General features: G+C 32.4%; 1 protein-coding gene across 4 annotated transcripts in view; it reads right to left on the bottom strand.

Moving 5' to 3' along the window:
• FBXW7 (F-box and WD repeat domain containing 7) overlaps positions 1-19,185 on the bottom strand; it is a 219,452-nt gene that overhangs the window by 10,752 nt on the left and 189,515 nt on the right. For all 4 annotated transcript variants that reach the window (XM_017871122.1, XM_017871120.1, XM_017871121.1 and 1 more), the window contains 3 exons: positions 16,878-16,960; positions 13,808-13,949; positions 5,028-5,162 (listed from right to left, as the gene is read on the bottom strand). In XM_017871122.1, coding sequence (XP_017726611.1) covers positions 5,028-5,162; positions 13,808-13,949; positions 16,878-16,960 — 360 coding nt within the window. The remainder of the gene's footprint in view (positions 1-5,027; positions 5,163-13,807; positions 13,950-16,877; positions 16,961-19,185) is intronic.

The raw sequence follows: 19,185 nt of genomic DNA, 5'->3' as shown, positions 1-19,185 counted from the left end.
TGGCACTATTCACAATAGCAAAGACTTGGAATCAACCCAAATGTCCATCTGTGACAGACTGGATTAAGAAAATGTGGCACATATACACCATGGAATACTATGCAGCCATAAAAAAGGATGAGTTTGCGTCCTTTGTAGGGACATGGATGCAGCTGGAAACCATCATTCTTAGCAAACTATCACAAGAACAGAAAACCAAACACCGCATGTTCTCACTCATAGGTGGGAACTGAACAATGAGATCACTTGGACTCGGAATAATTCTTTTTTAAAAAAATGTTATTAGTTGTTTAACTTTGTTCTCTATCCTACTACAATGTAAATTCACTGAAGATAGGACCTAAATGCTTGCCTGACACACAAGAAATGATTTTTATATATTCTGTGTGGTATGACTTCAGATCATTTCTGATTGATATGTATCATAGTTAATAGTCTTCAAATCAAAGTGTTTATTATCATAATGAACTTTTGAAACACTTACACCCTTGACTGTAAATGACAAAGAGGGACAATTATTAAACCATTCCATAGACATATAAAAGTAATTGGGTTCTAATTACTTTACATTACTTATAAGGATCTTCTTGATGGGCCACACAGAGTTGTATATTTGAGCTAACTCTTTGGTATACCACTGATTTAAAAATTTTGTTTATAATACTTGTAAACTATTAATTTTTTTCAGTGTGTCAGTTCAAATAAAGAGGAAAATAAAGAGAAAAAAGAGAAGGGGAATTAAAGCCTCTGACTGCTTATTCAAATAGCCTCACATATCATAAAATTTTAAATTATGATACCAGGAAAACAATTTAAATAGAGCAATTAAGTTCAGTTTTCACATGAACTAAATGACAAGAACTAAAACAAATTATCCATTAAAGGGTCAAGGGTCATAGAGGGAGTAAAAGCACACTTTTAATTATTTTTGATGCTAAATATAAATTATATAATATAAATTATGCTTTCCCAATTACTTTACATATATAAGGAATTCATCATGGGCTGGTGTAGTGGCTCACTCCTGTAATACCAGCACTTTGGGAGGCCGAGGTAGGTGGATCACTTGAGGCCAGAAGTTTGACACCAGCTTGGCCAATGTGGTGAAACCCCATCTCTCCTAAAAATACAAAAATTAGCCAGGTGTGGTGGTGCACACTTATAATCCCAGCTACTTGGGAGGCTGAGGCATAAGAATCACTTGAATCCGGCAGGTGGAGGTTGCAGTGAGTCAAGATCACGTCGCTGCACTCCAGCCTGGGTGACAGAGCAAGATTCTGCCTCAACAACAGCAGCAGCAAAAACTCACCATTAATTACATATTTACTATGTATTTGTTGAATATTATATATTCAGTATACTCAGTAAATACTGTGTATACAAAATACTCCAACCAGCCGGTATTCAGTTTACCACTACTACTGATGAATGATAGTGAAAAACTTTTTGTGAAATAATTACTTTTGGTATATCAGAGAAGACCAGTATTATGCAGAGAAGCTGAGTTGTTTAAAATAAAAAGGTATAACTATATTCAACAATACTCCCACATATGTAATCTCAATATTGTACTTAACAGATACTCCAAAAGCCACTTAATTTGGGAATTAGCAATTAATCAAAGCCTAAGCAAGTTCACTTTGTGTCAGTATAGCAGTAATGTGATGTTACCATTATTAGTCTGTGTGTAATTGTAATTTAACATAGAAGTTATCAGGCACAAAAATATTTGTGCAAAAGAGATGCTAATTAATGACCAAGATATTTATCTAAAAACAGAAAAAGTCTATTCTTTTCTTTGCTTTAGTTACCTAACTAAAGTAGAAATCAGGTAATATACAGAAATAGTCAATGGATCTTAAAGACTAGGAAACAACAAATCAAGAATAGCTTAGATTTCAAAAGTACATCCCCAAATCACCAGGTAAAATTTCCAGCATTAATAGCGATTATGAGATCATCTAGTCCAGCGCATTAAAGAGAAACATAAAGAAATCCTAAGGCGCTAAAGAAAGCTGAAGTGCTAACTTTATAGGTTACTGGCACACCTTCCTTAAAAGTAGTGAAGACCCTAACTCAACCAAGAACTTCAACTTATTAAATGTTTGCCTATGTCCATCTAGCCAGTTCCATCAAAACATCTAAGCAATACAGAAAATACACAAAGCAAAACAAAAAAATACAAAATAAAAAATCAGAAAAGAAGGTTAAACTAGAGAAAAACTAGAGCACAAATATGCTGTCAACAAGGTTATGTTTTACAAGGTTTTGAATTAAACTGCCAAGCCAAAAAGAAAATAGCAATTAGTTGCATGATTCTTACTATGTATTATGAGCGAGTATACCAGTTCCCTCAAAGGAAGCAAGGTTTTGTCATGTAGGGCTCTGAAATGGACTGAATGTCTATATTCCCTCAAATTCATGTTGAAATACTAACCCTCAATGTAGGAAGTGAGGTGTTTGGAAAATAATTAGGTCATGAGGTTGGAGTCCTCATGAATGGAATTAGTACTCTCATAAAAGGGACATCCCCCCCTACGCCCACCCCCACCCCCCCAAAAAATTAACCAAGTGTGGTGGCTACTCAAGAGGCTAAGGCAGAAGAATCGTTTGAGCCTAGGAGTTTGAGGCCGTAGTGAACTATGATCATTCTGCTGCACCCTAGCCTGGGCAACAGAGTGAGACTCTGTCTATCCAACCACTATGGTAGGGAGTTACGGGTTTCTTATAGCCAAGTCAAATGGTCCAGTTAATGCAGTTTTCTATTCATTTGTTTTAAAGGTAAAACCCAGATAAGTATTTCTTCCTAAAGACCACTTCTGCCAGAGAAAAGTTCTTGAATTGAAACCTATTTCAGATAATTATCTCTTCCTTGTCCAACTCTGTAAGAATTCCTATTTTTTATTTTTCTCTATAACCTATATAAAAGACAACCACGTTATACATAGAAGGTAGCCAGTATTTTCCCACAGTATCCCACTGTATTTCAGTGGATTAAACTAGTCAAGGAAAAAAAAATTTTCTTTAATGTTGGCTAATCCTCTATTAAGAATTTCAGGTTTTGCTCTATCATAAGATTATGATTTTCCTGGTATTCACTTATAAAATAAAGACAATGTTATTCATCACAACCCTCCCATGTGAAACTAGTGAGACTTCTGTCAAGCTTGAGATCAGTAAGTAAATGTTTGTAAATAGTTTTGAGATATGTCCAAAGGAATTATAAGAAAAATAAGTCCATTTCCTGACAAGAAGGTAATAATGTTTTAAATAATACTTTGTTTCTGAGAAGATAATATTTTCTATACCATTATTTATCCACATAGACAAGCATTTTCAAAACAGGAAATGTTTTCCTGGTAGTTGAAAACAAGAGGGAAACACAGATGATATGCTAAACCAAGGCTCTCCCTTAGTCTCCTATCTAACTAATTTCACTTCTTTTTCCCCAGGCAGTCCTTAAAAGAACACTTAAACCGAGAGAATCTTTATTGGATTTACCCTGGTTATTGATTATTTGTTTTTAATTCTTAGATTTTTCAAAATACTTTCATATTCTGATCTTAAACCACATTTTGTGTGTTAAGAAGTTATTATGGAAATTCAAATAAAGCAAAACAAACCAAAAACCTCACCATTATTAGAAATAAGAGAAAAAAATGAAATGAGAAAGTCTGCCTTTTAACCAAAGTGATACCCTCTAAAATACGGAGGATATCACTAAGAAAACTACGGAGAATATATCAAAGGTGAAGAAAATCACTTTCAGTCAAATACTTATGTAAATGTTTCCCATTATTAATGCCCTTCTGGAAGCAAAGAGAGCTGATGTCACTTTCATAAGCTAAATCTATTCAAAGGATTCAGTTTTAGAACGAGTTAGCAAAACTAAAATTTTATTTTGGGCCAACATCATTTTAAAAGCACTCAGTAGAAAACACATTTCAGGAAGAAGAGATTTTCTACACTCTGCTCTTTGCTGGAGTTATGCTTAGTTCCATGCATTAAATATGATACAACTATTTTATTCATATCCAACATGCAATTCTAATTGGGACTACCTTTAATACCATTAGGGTATTTAGAATGATAATCTTAAAAAATGACTCCTTTTCTGTTCAAATTTGAAGTTTCAGGATCATTTGAAATGGTATATTAGTATTTTATATTGTATTCTTAGCTGATATATAACTAGTGGCATATGCATATGACTTACGAAAATATAAATCATGGTGATGCTGATTATTTAATGTTATATATAATATTTCTGTTCACTGACAAAATAAAATTACTAGGTCTATAATATCAATAAAGGAACTGTATCTAAACTATGCCTTATTTATAGTTATGAATGCCCATATAATCAGTCTATGATAGTTTCAGCTTACATAAAAATATAAAAAGAAATAGGCATAAATAATTCCCAAAGAAGTGCTGTTAGCATGTAATTAGTATGGGATATCTGTATTTGTGTAATGGAGATGGGGAGGAGAATGATTAGAAAAATATATACACGTGAAAGTATAGTATTTGTATTTAAAATAATTACACAATGTAAGTACCAGAGAACTAGAATTCAATAGAATCATAAAACTATTGGTCTTGAAGGGACTTAAGATATACAATAAAATAAGAGAAAAAATATTGCTATTTTAATAAGGTCAGAATTTTAAAAAATCTACTATAATGAATATACCAAGATAACCAAAGGCTGGGCTTCAAATAACCCAGCAAAAAAATATTGGTAAATAAATAATCAAATTAGTGAAACTCAATAGTTACTCTCATATATATGACTTATTCAAGTAGTGGAAAAGAGTTACTTAGTCCACATACATACTTTAATCTGACAATTACATTATTAAGTCATGGCAATGTATCAATTTACAGCCCTCTTTACCACTAATTAAGAGTGTCAAACTGACAATACTGAATACAATAATTAGCATGACAATGTTTAAAGGTGGTAGCTGTTGAGTTATATATTCAAATAACACCCAATGAAGAATGTAATTGATAATCTTTACCTCTTTAGGGAGCAATGAAATGAAGTCTCGTTGAAACTGGGGTTCTATCACTTGCATCATATGTTTTACTTGTGTTGGTTCACAACTATCAATGAGTTCATCTAAAGCAAGCAATTTCTCTGGTCCGCTCCAGCTCTATCAAAGAGAATTAGAAATTTTTATTGTGTTAACAGATGTCCCAAATTATAGGCTTATAAAGGAAAACTCACATCTACACACAACCATAGTTGAACAAGGTAGAACTGTAAAAAAAGTGGCTCCTTACAGTGACATTTTTTCCACAAGGCATTGAAGAATGCATTTAATTTCATCGCTTACCAACCACTTTTATTTTGTAAAAGGTTTAAAAAAAATCATGTTTGACAGAAAATAGTTTTCATTACATTAATTATAATAGCTATATGTTCATCTACCACCAAGTCACTAACTGAGAAGCCAAAATTTTATTCCAGAAACATCATTTTGGGTTACTGAGTAAATAATAGAAAATTTTGACAATTTCTCTACATTCTTTCTAGTGAGCACCATAAAATTAGACGGTTTTAATAAGGCATCATCTGAAAGGAGACGAGCAACATCATTCAGAGAAAAATTAGTAACTGGATATATTACACATTTGACAAGTGTCTTCCACAAATTAAACAGGCTTTGATTTGTTATGTGAAAACAAATACACAATAGAAAATAGAATAAACAATAAAAACAATAAACAATAGAAAATAGTAGCTGATAGTGGTAAAATTAGAATATAAATAAAGGCCAAAAGAGGGTAAGAAAGAGATGCACTATAAAAACACAAAAACACATAATTATGCTTCAGAAATAAGAGTTCCTTTAAATGACATCAGGGGATCATCTTAAAACATTATTATTTTCCCCCCAGTGAAGAACACCTGCACAGAAAAGCCATGGTTCTTAAAAGGAAAAACTAAAATGCCATGTGAATAATTCAAAATGTTACAATTTCACACATTTAATTAACCTAATACTTAAATGAAAGAACATTCTTAAGCAGGCCTTTCTTTCTGCAAATCTATACTGATTTAAGTACCATTGTAAGAATTATTGTGTCCACTTCAGAAGTGGGTGAATACAGAATAGGTGAGGTTTTCAGCTAAAAAGATCTGGATTTTGCCATTCCATTTCTTGTCCAAACAAGAAAACTTGATCCAAGACATGAAATACGTAATAACTGACAAGAGATATACTAAGGATATGAGAAGCTGTATTTGGAATACTTTTTAAAGTATTTACCTCTGTGGAATCTACAATAAACTTCTTCTCATCTTTCTTATCATAAAGTATGTGTTAAATTGGCAATACCATAAAACATTTCAATGGTATTTATTTCCATAATATATTCCATATTACCACCTAATGTTAAGGAAATACAGGTTCCAATCAGTTGTGTCCCTTCCTTTTGTTTCTACAAATATATGTATCCAGAACATTCACCCTGAGTCTTACTTTGTACCTTTTTTGGTCAGGGGGAGGATTTATTATACATAGAAATGTAAAATACTCATAAACATGTATATGTACACACGTGACCAATTAAAAGCAGTTAATGTGAAGTTTAATTATCTTGTTTGGTTTCTCTTACATAACTTCAAATACTGGTTTAAACTTACCTCTTTGACATAACTTATAGTGATCAATCTCCACTCATGTCTCTCCATTTGGTATCAATAGAACAAACTCATTAATTTATTGATTCACATCCCTCACAGGATTTGAAGTGGGTTTTGATAAAATGCTATTCCTCTCCATCTACATCACAGACAATGCATGGACACTAGTATAAGGACATGCTCATTTTGAGTGATAGATAACTATGCTGACTTGATTAAAATGTAGCTTTAGGCCAGGTGTGTAGGCTCATGCCTGTAATCCCAGCAGTTTTGGGAGGCAGAGGCAGGAGGATCACTGGAGCTCAGGAATTTGAGACCAGCCTGGCAACATAACGAGACCCTGCCTCCATAAAAAAATAAGAAATCAGCCAGGCATGGTGGAATGCGCCTGTAGTCCCACCTACTTGGGGGGCTGTGGCAGGAGGTCAAGTCTGCAATGAGCTATGATCACGCTACTGCACTCCAGCCTGGGTGACAGAGCGAGACTTTGTCTCAAGAAAAAAAAAAAAAAAAAAAAAAAAAAAAAAAGCTAATATATGAGACATATCTTTCATCAAGGCTTTTGGAGGATAGGGTGTAGAATTAAAGAAGACAGGACAGACGAACAGATGATAAACATCTAATTCAGACCTTAGCTAAGTATTTGAAACTGTGTCAGAAATTTCCATATATTTAAGAAAAAGTACATGGAAAAAAATCATGCCTGTATAACAAAATATATCTAAGACTCTAAACAATATTTGAAACAATGCATTTTTATTTTATTTTAAAGAATCTTTAATAAGAATCCAAGACAATTTAAAATGTCTTAATCTAAATTATATATATACTCAGTAGATGTTACTTTGTGTTATTTTATTAAAAACTGATAAAGATGAGTAGCATAAGAAAATGAGACTGTTTCCACTGACCATACATATTCAACAGTTCTATCGGTTAAAATCACATCTCTTTGGTGATTCTAAACAAAGATCTGGACCATAAAAACAGCTTTCCTCTCTCCAGCCTGGAGTCCTTCCTGAACTTCAGACCTGTATATGTTGTTGCTTTTTAAACATCTATTTTGGATATGTAATTGAAACTTAACATGTCTATGATCTTTCCCTCCAAATCTGTACTTCTACAGTCTTTCTCATTTCAGTAAAATAAACTCTATTTTACCAGTTACTCAGGCCAAGAAGTCTTTGGTCATTCCTGACTCCTCCCTCTCTTTTACCATCAGACGGTTATGATCCAAATGAACTCATAGCCTTAAACTTTAAAATATATCCACAATCTGACTATTACTACACTGGATTGAGCTACCAGTATGTCTCACCTACATTATTCCTATAACTCCCTAAGTGGTCTTCCAGTTTTCTACCTTTGGCTCTTCGTTCTACTATCCACACTGTACTCGGTGCTACTGTTAAAGTCTTAAACCTTCTTAAAACCTTCTAATGGCTTTCCATTTCACCCAAAGTAGAAATCAGTCTTTAGGGTGGCCTACAACATACTAATTTCCCATTACTTTTCCTCTTATTTACTCTGCTCTGCCATACACACTCTTTCTCTGCTGTAAACACTCCAGGCACACTCAGTTTCACAACATCTTTCCTTGCTGTTTCTTGGAACATTGTTTCCCTAGATACTCACATGCCTTGCTTCCTTATTTCCTTCCCTGAGCAACCTTTCTAAAATTGTAACCAGTTCCAAACCCATCCACCTTATCCCCTTCTGACTAGAATGCAGGTTTCATGAAAAAGGGTTTTTTGTCTGTTTTTTTCACTATTGCATACCACACCTAAGTAGGGCCTCGCACAGAAAAGGTACTTAATAAGTATTTATTGAATAAATAAATGAGTCCCAAAAGAATCAGGAAATGCTATCTCTAGATTAATGCTGTCATCTCAATTTTATCTCTAGAGAGTGTTTCTATTCTTTATATTTGATGGTAGCACTAGGACTTGCTTGCTGATTCTGGCTCCAAGAGTGGTTTCAAATTTTGTATATATACAATTAAGCACAAGGGACATATACACTTACATGAAACCCTTGCAGCTAATGACTACGTGTGTGTATATGAAATAACCTACAACAACAATTAACGAAGAATAGTTGAGAGAGAACTGAATTGGGGATCAGGAAATAATTTTAGGAGATAACTGTCATTATAATTAGGTTACAGTTTAACCTCTTCAGGCCTTGGTTTATCTGCAAAAGCGAAGTGTTGGATAACTCTTTTAATTATTATTTTACTGCTACTTGAGAAGTGGTTATCTCGGAAAAGAGGAAAAAAAAAAAGTACTTCCTTTGGCCTTTCATGGTAGTCTTGTTGGAACATATTGAAGGGCAGAGGAAAAACATCCCAGGTTCAGAAGTAAATTTTAATTTGAGGACAAAATTGCAAATGCAAATTTGAAAATTCCCCATGGAAGTGGTGTTTTATTTCAGGTAAATTAGAGCATAGAGGTAGTAGAGAAGAGTAGAAAGAGCACTAAACTGCAATCAAGAGCCTGGGCTTCACCAGGAGACTCACTGTAGAATCACATGGAAGTCTCTTAATGAGTCTGAGTCTCAGAGAACCCACCTACACAGCGAGAGGCTTGGTCCAGGCCAGTGGTTCCCAAATGCCGATCAAGGACAGCAAGAATTACTGAGTTCTAAGACCCAACAGCAGAGAATCTGATTCAGTGGCTGAAGACATTTTATTTTTTAAACAAACAGTTCATCCAGTGTTGATGTAGATGATTCAAAGCAGCACTTGTGAACCACTGGTCTGGATGATCTTTAGTGTCCCAATTAGATAGACTGTTTTATAATCTTGGGTAGTACTGCACCTGAATTTCATGTGGTAAAGAATTCACTTCTCTAGCACCTCTAGCACATGGTTATCCAGGCGGTTTGAACAGTTCCAGGATTCGAGTAACTTATCTCCCATTCGACTGTGGGCCAGTTTTAATTGTTAAGTTTAACTTAATGCCAAAATCTGACTCAAAGAATATGATTCAGGTTTTACTTTCTGAAGAAACCAAGAATGAGTCTTTTCCTACTTTTATACAAAAGTCATTAATATATTAAAAACAGACATCACATTTTCCCTTAGTCTTCTCTAGCTCCAATACATGACTTTCTTCAAGTTGTTCACACAAAACAAGGTTTTTAAATCACTGTGTCCCAAGTACAATTTCAAAGTAATAATAAATTCAATTTTTGGCACCATCCTGTGGGTTTTAACCTTTCGTTGAGTAGCAAATAAGATGTAAATAAACGAGGTTTGAGAACATGTACAGTTTCTAAGTGTTCCCATGAAACCTAACTAAATCTTTCAATGGAGAAGTTTTTTCTCCATTTTTAATATCAAAACACATGTATTTTATACTTATCATTTTAAAATATTTTTAGTATAACATCTTTTCAAAGTACATAAATAGCTTAATTCAAATATGCTTTAATTAAAATAATGCAAAGCTAATGACATCTGTGTAAGGTTAAAGTTCTTCCATATCACTTTATCTTTGATCCTCACACCAACACTGTGAAACTAGTGTTAATGGTCCCTTTTTAGATGAAGAAAATTTCTGAGGTCCACTAAGATTATTTCTTGACCAAGGGAAGAAACTAACATTTGTTGAGTCTCTAATATATTTCCAAGTATAACTTTAAGCAGATGTACATGTTTTCTCCCCTTTGACAACTTTTTAATGTTATGTGTTTTATAGAGTGTGAAAATAAAGGGAAGAATGGTTATATATTAATGAAGTTATTGTTTTTAAGAGACAATGTCAAAATTTGAACTAAGAAGTTGTCCTAAGTCATTTGTGCTATTCTCAAGATGCTTCTGAATACAAATTTCAATATAAAATAATGTTCATGTAATTAATTTCTTTACCTAGTCTGAAAATTTTAAGTGAAAAACCATTTATTGGCACCTGAATGATATAAACAAGCCAAACAAATGACCAACTCGCTTCCCTAAATTAATCTGAAGCATCAATCTGACTGCCATACAAAGTGGATCAATGGCTACTGAAAATTCAAATGGTATAAAATTTCTATTTTTTTTTTTTTGGTTTTTGTCTTTAATTTGCACTTCTATTTTCCAGTGGCATTCTGTTTCAGTCCTCTTTTATGCAAAATGGAATATCATTTGTTCATACTCAATTTATAAACAGAGTACAGACTACTCTGTCAGAACTGATGGAGCTGGACCAAAACAATGCTGTATCACTGCCTTAGGAGCAATAGCAAAACAGTAAGGGGACAAGCTCTCCCATATTGCTTATTATGCAACAGAAAAGTCATCATGAAATGCCCCCAAAGCATATTTGTAGAAATCATGCCAGTTTAATTATCCCTCAACTATCTCACATAGGTCAACTCATGACTTCCCCACTTTATTATGAAATTATATCTCTACAAGTTAGACATTAAAGCACTGTAAGCCTTTAGGCAAGTAAATCATTTCTAGTTACTCTGGGACCAGCCCTGAAAATAAAGGGCAGTGTACAACAATGAGGCCTTGGGTGTGTCAGAGACAGACATGGTACTCAAAAGATGAAGGTCCTTATCTACCCGTCTAGTTGACCTTTTGCTGCTACAGATTTCTTTGCTACAGAATATTTATCTGAAAAAATAAAATAAAATAAAATACTATACCTGCAGGGGTAATTCCACATGCTATTCCTGTTAACTAAGAACAAGTTTTTTTCACTATACCTACTTCTTTCACAGGACCAAAAGCTAGTCTAACATTCTTTAGCTTATTGAATAAAGTTTTTTTTTTTTTAATATGAACATTTCTGAAATTGGAATGCATCTAAAAAAATCTATGGTGTCTCAGATTTGATGAAATTCAGTATATGGTAACATTTGGACATTTCATTTAACAAGCATGAACTAGCTAAACAAGCAAACGGTGTACAATGAACTCTCTAAAATATCCTGACTAAAATAAAGCTGAAATGCCTCTTCCTATGGATCAATATTAGAGAGTCCCCTTAAAATTGCGAAATATCCCAGATAGTAAGCAAAGAATATTCAGGTATTCCAAAACGTTGGAAAAAATGAGCCCTACCACAGAAAAAGTAAATCTTACTCTGAACTTCCTTCTGATGAGAAATAAGCCTTTTCATATAAAATAAGCATTTTGGAGGTTTTCTACAGTGATGATAAAACTATTGCTAATAGTGTAATTTTCAATTATGTTAGTATTTTCTTATAAAAATATTAAATCAGTGAAATCATGTGATATGAAATCAGAATGACATATGCTGTTCATACTATATGCATGTGCTAGCATGGCAACACACAACCATACTCCTACCTCTTTGGCTTAATCAGAGATGATAAAATATTTAAATTTTTTTTAAGGCTATGTAAGTGTCCGAGTTTTATTTTCACCTCTTATTGATGGATAGATTTCCTGTTAAAAGATGAACGAAATTAAAAATTCAGAATTCCTGAGCGGTATGCCAATAGGCACACCAAAAGTACAACATGAAGTTGAACATTGTTACAAACCAGTCAATGAACCAAGCAAAGAATAACTGCAGGGGTGGGGGTAGGAATAGATCCTGTGGGGAAAAGGTAAGTTAGGATCAACAAATGACAATGAAAAGAAAACTTAAAAAAATTCTTTGTTAATTCAGTGGCCTATAACCACTCTTTAACAACAATAAAATATAATTGTTCATCATTCCTCTAACCCAGATTCTTTAGTACCACTGACATTCTGGGCTGGATAATTATTCTTTGGCATGGAGATCATCCTTTATATTGCCTCTACTTACTAGATACCAGCAGTGTCCTGTGCCCCATCCCCTCAGTTACAAAATAAAAAACGTCTTGAGACACTTTTGTCTCAACCAGGGGAAAACTAATCCCTGTTGAGAGCAAGGCTCAAATCTTTCAGTTACCAACCAAAAAAAGGTTATCCTAGTTTTTCAGAAATCACCTGAAGGGTAGAAAATAATTTTAAAAATCCATTTAAAAGCAATAGTGCTCCAAGTTACTTTTCTAGCTACAGAAGAAAAAAATACATTTATCTCATATTCATCTAGGTATTTAAAATATTAGGGTTTACAAAGTGAACACTTTAAAAATCTGAAACACTAAAAGTCAAATAAAGTATCATCTTTATCAACCATTATTCCCTTATGCATTGATTAAATACCTAACCATTCATGCAGCCAGAGGTAGGGTAGTATATTCATTTTACATTAGTATGGAGGCTAATATCATATCTTTACTTTATTTATATTATTTATTTACAACAAATAACTGAGTGAATACTTAATCCTTGCCATGTATTTTGCTAAACACTTGATTTATATGCATTATCTTACTGGAAGAGGAGATAAATCAATGTAGTATCACTATCTTAGGTTATAAAATTCATAATATTCAGGGTTTGGTTGTAACCAATCTTCCCTGTAAATGTCCAAAGAATATAAATACAATTAAAATATAGTAATCGGGATTCAAGTACGGTAAGCCATATACAAGCATGGCACTGAAGAAAATAAGCTGTATTAACTCTAGCTAGCATGGTTCTTAAATTACTCTTAAATGCCTAACTTACAAGCAATGCAGTTTAGAAAACTAGACAACCCAGAAATTCAAACAAAGGGGAAGAGGAAGGTTGGTCTTATTATTTAAAAAGCAATTTAAAAAAATGTCAGTGCACAGTTACACAAGTAAGTATTGGACTTCCTCAATTATGACACTCAAAATTGAGTTCCCTTGTTTTAATAGCATTTTAAAATTGAAATACATATCACATAACATTCACCATTTTAAAGTGTATACTTCAGTGCTTCCCTATATTCACTCTGCTGTGCAACCATCGCCACTATCCAATTCCAGAACATTCCATCACCCAAAAGGAAAATCTGTACCTATTGGCAGTTAGTCCTTCTCCTCCCCCCATTGCCAGGCAACCATTAATCTACTTTCTGTCTCTGTGGATTTGCCTATTCTGGATATTTTATATAAAGAGAATCAACATGTGGTCTTTTGTGTTTGGCTTCTTTCACTTGGCAGAATGATTTCAAGGTTCATCCATAGTATAGCATGTAAAAGTGCTTCCTTCTATTTTTATGGATGATTAATCCCTTATTTTGCAGCCATTAAGTGAAGCATTTCAAGTACTATGTTCAGATATGTCACCTGAAACATTTTCAGCCATTCCTGGAGGCCTGTAGGTGGCTGGACAGATGTAATTCGGCGTCGTTGTTGCCCTTGGCCATTGGCTGCTCTGAGGTCCCCAAAAGTTGTTGGTGTTGCTGAACATGGTACAAGCCCAGTGGTACTACAAAAAAAAAAAAAAGGAGAGAAAGGAAAAAAGGAAAAAAACAAGAGTGAAAGCAAAAATAGATGCTTATTAATAATAGATTCTAGTACAAAGAATGATGATCTGGCATATTTCAATCATCAATTCAATTAATTACATTTCTTCCCAGAGATCACAGGTAAACAAAACCTATTTGCGGTTCTTACAGTAAGTTTCCTCCCTCCTACGTAACACCTGTTATTATCGCAGAAATGCTAATTGCAACCAAATAACAGAATCTCCATGACAAAACTGCAAGTTGTTAATATATACAAATAATGATAAAATATTTCCTTAGAACATACAAGTCCCACTTCTCCTATGACTGGTCTTCAGTGACATAAGTAAAAGTTTAAATTTTCTTTATACAAAGGGTTGTGATACTTTATTAATGCTTTAAAAAACTCATACATAGAAATACTATGTTCAAATGTTTTGAATTTCAAGAATCACATTATTCCTTAAGTTTGCCCCAGATGCCTTCAAAATTGTCTATAATATTTCTAATTTTTTATTGCTATTTATAAAGCTTGGTCTGAATAGTTGACAGGACTCAGTCTTGATTAGAAATACATTTATTCAAAACAGGCATTAAGAACTTATATACAAAAAACTAAATAAGATCATCTAAACATTTTTATACAGTAATTTAAATTTTGAGATTTAACTGTCTCAAACTTGAAATTCAATTCTGCCACCAGTAAAATCAGGATGACTAGATGATCTCTCTAAAATTGTCTAACTACCCTAAAAATGATCAATTAATAGCAGAAAGAATATAGATATATAACTATATTATGAATGTATTAGTTTCCTTTCTAATTTCTGCATGTAATTAAACTAAACTCACGGTAAATATTGGGTATCCATTTTAAAGACCTTGGAAAAAAAGCAGCAGGAAGGTCTGTTTTAATGAAATTATATTTGAAAAGAATTTCTCACTCAATTCATTGAGCTATGTTGATTATTTTAAATTCAAAGAACACTTACAAATTGCATCATAATAGTTAACAATCAAACTCTGATAAATTACTAATGAAACAACTCCTCCAGCTTTTTTTCTATCCAGCGTTATTTTGTTAAAAAAATGTATCTCAGTCACCAGATTTTACAGAAGAGTCTTCTTATCTACCCCCTTTAAATCCTCTAATAGTATAAATTGAAGACAATCTTTAACAGTCAACAATTAAATCTATCTTTCAAATTCAAAGGTAAGTTCTATTTTCTTTTTCTCCAAAATAGGATGTGTTTATAACAAATTTTGACGGAAAATCATAGTTTTATTAGCAAATGTCAAAATACGACAAAATATCAAATATATATTTTCCTAACCAAGAGTCTCCAAAAAAACATGGAAATAAAATGCTGTTTGGTCTAATTTTGCTTTAATAAAATTATGTATTAACAAGCTAAAATAAAACCTGTGCCTTTTCAGTTGCTTTGTCAATAAAAAGTGAGCAACAAAAAACAAATTTTACTAAAATGTGCTCCGTAATAAACATTCAGCACTCATTTATTCTAAGTCGCCTTAAAAACAAGTGAACAATGTAATACCTTTGTCCTGGTATCAGCCATATTAATTGAAGACTGATACATTTAAAAAATAGCATTAACAGTTTAATATTAAATGCAAATTTCTCATCCAAGAAATATTTTATCATGACTAGAAGGGAAAAGCAAAATGAAGTGAATAGTTTCACTTGTCTCTCTATCCCTCCACACCCTCTGGTGGAAGTGCCAAAACACAGTAAAACTGTCAAAAGGCAAAGACTAACAGGAAGGGGGACAGTTAATACAAAAAAAATCACAAAGAAAACCAGCTCCTGAATAAGAGATAGCTTCATTTTTCTCTTCTGTATTATCTCTTCACTTTTTGAATGTAAGACTATTCCAATTATTATGATTTTCAAATTTCATAAAAGAGCATTTGAAAGAAATTATTTTTACAGCTGAAATAAAAACAAGCTATTTTTCTGTAAGAGACACAATCTGTAATAATGTTCAATAAAAAATTGCATCTGAGCAATGTTAATTGTATTGCATCTTATAGAATAAAAATAACTAAATCGAAATATTTTGAGAGAAAGGAAGAAATGTCATAACCATAAAGTTCTTGTGGTTTCTACTGTTAAGTTTTAATCACTTATTTTAAAAACTGGCAATTATACAAATAATTCTGTTTTAAAGACCAAAAAAAGCTCTAAGATACTTCTGTCATTTAAATTTTAAAATACGACATTCCAAGTGACATTCAAAGCCACTTTTAATTGGCTGGGTAACAGACATTGTGCTTAAGTTAGCCTAATTAGTGTGAGAGTGGGAAAAGTTTTATACTGATGTAAAATTCAAAAATGATGGGGACTGAAATAGAAAAAGATTACAATTATATTTAGTTGTTATGGAAACTATTCTACTGGTATGGAAATGTATGTGTTAAAAACTTAAGGCCTACCAAGCCCATAAAAGAAAATTTCTAACATATTAATTTCATGAAATAAGATTTAGTTAGTAGTTGTTTTATTTCACTGCTAATAAACGTATCTTCAAATTTCCATACATAAATGTCTACCCTAGAACAGCTGTTGCTATAGTAACAAGACACAGGGGCTCATATTCATATTTTATGGTTTACTTTTTAGAATTCCTTAAAAATTGTAATTTTAAATTTTTGATAATTTCTGCTTATGTCATACTTCAAATGTATTAGTAATAAACCATAAACTAAGGTGGTATTCCTCTTCTTATTTAAAATGATATAGTTCTCAATTTCCAGTAATCTCAAAATGTGTTAAACAGTCAACCGTACTAGTAACATTATTATTCTACAAGAATAAACTAAAACACTTTCAGAATCAACTCTAAAAAACGGAGAATCACGACATAATCAATCATTATATTTAATATTACCTTGTATATTCTGAGACTTTGCATGGTTTCTTTCCCAAAGAAAAAGAGCGGACCTCAGAACCATGGTCCAACTTTCTTTTCATCTATAAGGTAAAACAAACAAGATATGTTTTTTAAAAATTGTCTAAATCTTGAGACAGCATGGTTAATATTTTAAATTCTTAAATTTTCATATGCCTACAACTGTAATTATATATATAAAATAAATGTGTCATAGTTTCTTCTATTTGTTCTACTTTGTTTTCCTCTGAATGGAATGGAAAGGTGAATTTTTCCCCCTAATATTTTATCCAGAACAACAATGTGTGATGATTTGAAAACTGATATTCATTATATATATATATATATTCCTTGAGGTAATACATCTTTCATGTTTTCCAATTTAATAACCAACATAGAGAAAAATCTCATGTTAATCCCCACAGAAAAGAATCATATTTAACGTGCCTTCCTCGTGAATCTTCATTTTTCTTTAAAAACATGTTTTTAATAAAGATAAACAAAATTCAAAATTGTAAAATCAGAAATAAGTATGAAAGTAACAAACTCAATTTTAAACACTCATACTATTATAAAAGGGTAAAGAGCAGGATAAATAATCTTGAATACTGATAAAGCATAAAGCAATAAATATGGGCAATAAGGACAGTTTTAAAAAGTAAATCAATAATAAGAGAAATCTGGAAACAGTATAATAACGCTGAGGGAAAAAGTCGTCAGTTGATATATATACAGAATATAGCTCTATTGACAGATACTCAGGACAAAATATTCTAACTTGAAAAGCAACAACAGAAAGGTTTTAAAAGAATCAGTTATGCCTCTCTATAAAGTGTATCCAAAATCTACATTTTAAGGTGTTTCATTATGCCATGCTATACTATATTCAGAATTGTATCTTGTCAACATCAATATTGAAATATTCTTATATGACTATATGTATATTTTAAAACGAGAAAATAAAATCTAATCAGATTCAACTTTTCCATTTCAACAACCCCTTTTAAGATTTGTGTCCACTAATTAATCACTGTATTACTGCAAGTTATAGGAGGAAAAACACTCCAGAGTGATAGCGAGCTATCCTCATGTTTATAAGGAGGTAAAAATCCTTGCTTTGCAGCAGCCTTATTTTCCTACCTCTTGCCTTACATGGGAACATCACAACATAGCATGATACAATATAAATACTGAAGAGACTAAAAATGTTTTAGAGCCACACTGAATAATAAAGACCATGTTTTTGTCATCACGAAGAGTTTTCTAAAATACCGGGATGATTTTACGAACTAGGGGCTAGAGGTGAGGGTACAACAAGCTCATCTACAATTTATACCTTAGTTCATGACATACCTACTGGAAAGAAATGGAATTGGTCTGGCTGGTTTCTTCCCTTCAGAAGTTTCTGTAGTGATTACATTGTTTTAAAGTGATTCCTCTCAGAAACCATTATTTTCTTTCTCCAAATAATTTTATTAAAAAGCAAACATAAATATAAAAGCTGAAGTATATAGGTAGCCACGTGTTTCCATGTGTATAATTTATAGATACACATATATACACATACATGCAAATGAATCCATCAGGAAGGTCAGTCAGTACAGACTATGTTACAATCTAGTTTTCTGATAACTTCCTCAAATTCTTATCTTCATAATTAGGAGAAAGTTTGATATTTATTCTAATTAAGTTTGTAATACTGGTTTTCAGAACTTCCCAGGATACCTTGTAAAAAACATTGGTGCAAATACGATTTGCCACTAAAAGCAAACTTTATTTCCATCTTAGAAATCCTTCAATGAATAAACATGCCCAAAATGTGTATCAAGGAAACCACTGAGAAAGGATTTTATTTTCAAAATATTTTATAAAGGAAAGCACTTTCTGTATGACTATAGAAGTCTTTTAAATACTGTTCTGTTTACTGAAAATACTGACTTCAGAACCAAAAATTAATTCTGCAATTTTTGAGGGGTATGGAAAGTAAACATGATCTCTTTAAATATAAATCCCAAATAGTCTCAAGACTCTATACTTTTAAAGAGTCAACTAATGAAAAAATAAAAACTATATATAAGGTATAGAAAAACTGAAGGCAAAAGGTTTACTAAAAGCCAACTAAGGATAGAGTATTTCCAGGTCAGCATTTAACGGAGCCACATTTCTAAAGTCTGAATATATTTTTAGTGAAAAATTCTCAGATTAAAATATACATTTAATCTTAAATTTAAAGCTTTTTCCAGCTCACAGTTTTTCCATTATTTGCTTACATTCATGATATAAAACAGAATACCAGACATCCAGCCAC

This window comes from Rhinopithecus bieti, unplaced genomic scaffold (assembly GCF_001698545.2).
Source record: "Rhinopithecus bieti isolate Rb0 unplaced genomic scaffold, ASM169854v2 scaffold_3878, whole genome shotgun sequence".
In the NCBI taxonomy this organism is placed as follows: Eukaryota; Metazoa; Chordata; class Mammalia; order Primates; family Cercopithecidae; genus Rhinopithecus; species Rhinopithecus bieti.
This window is presented reverse-complemented; position numbering and strand designations above follow the sequence as displayed.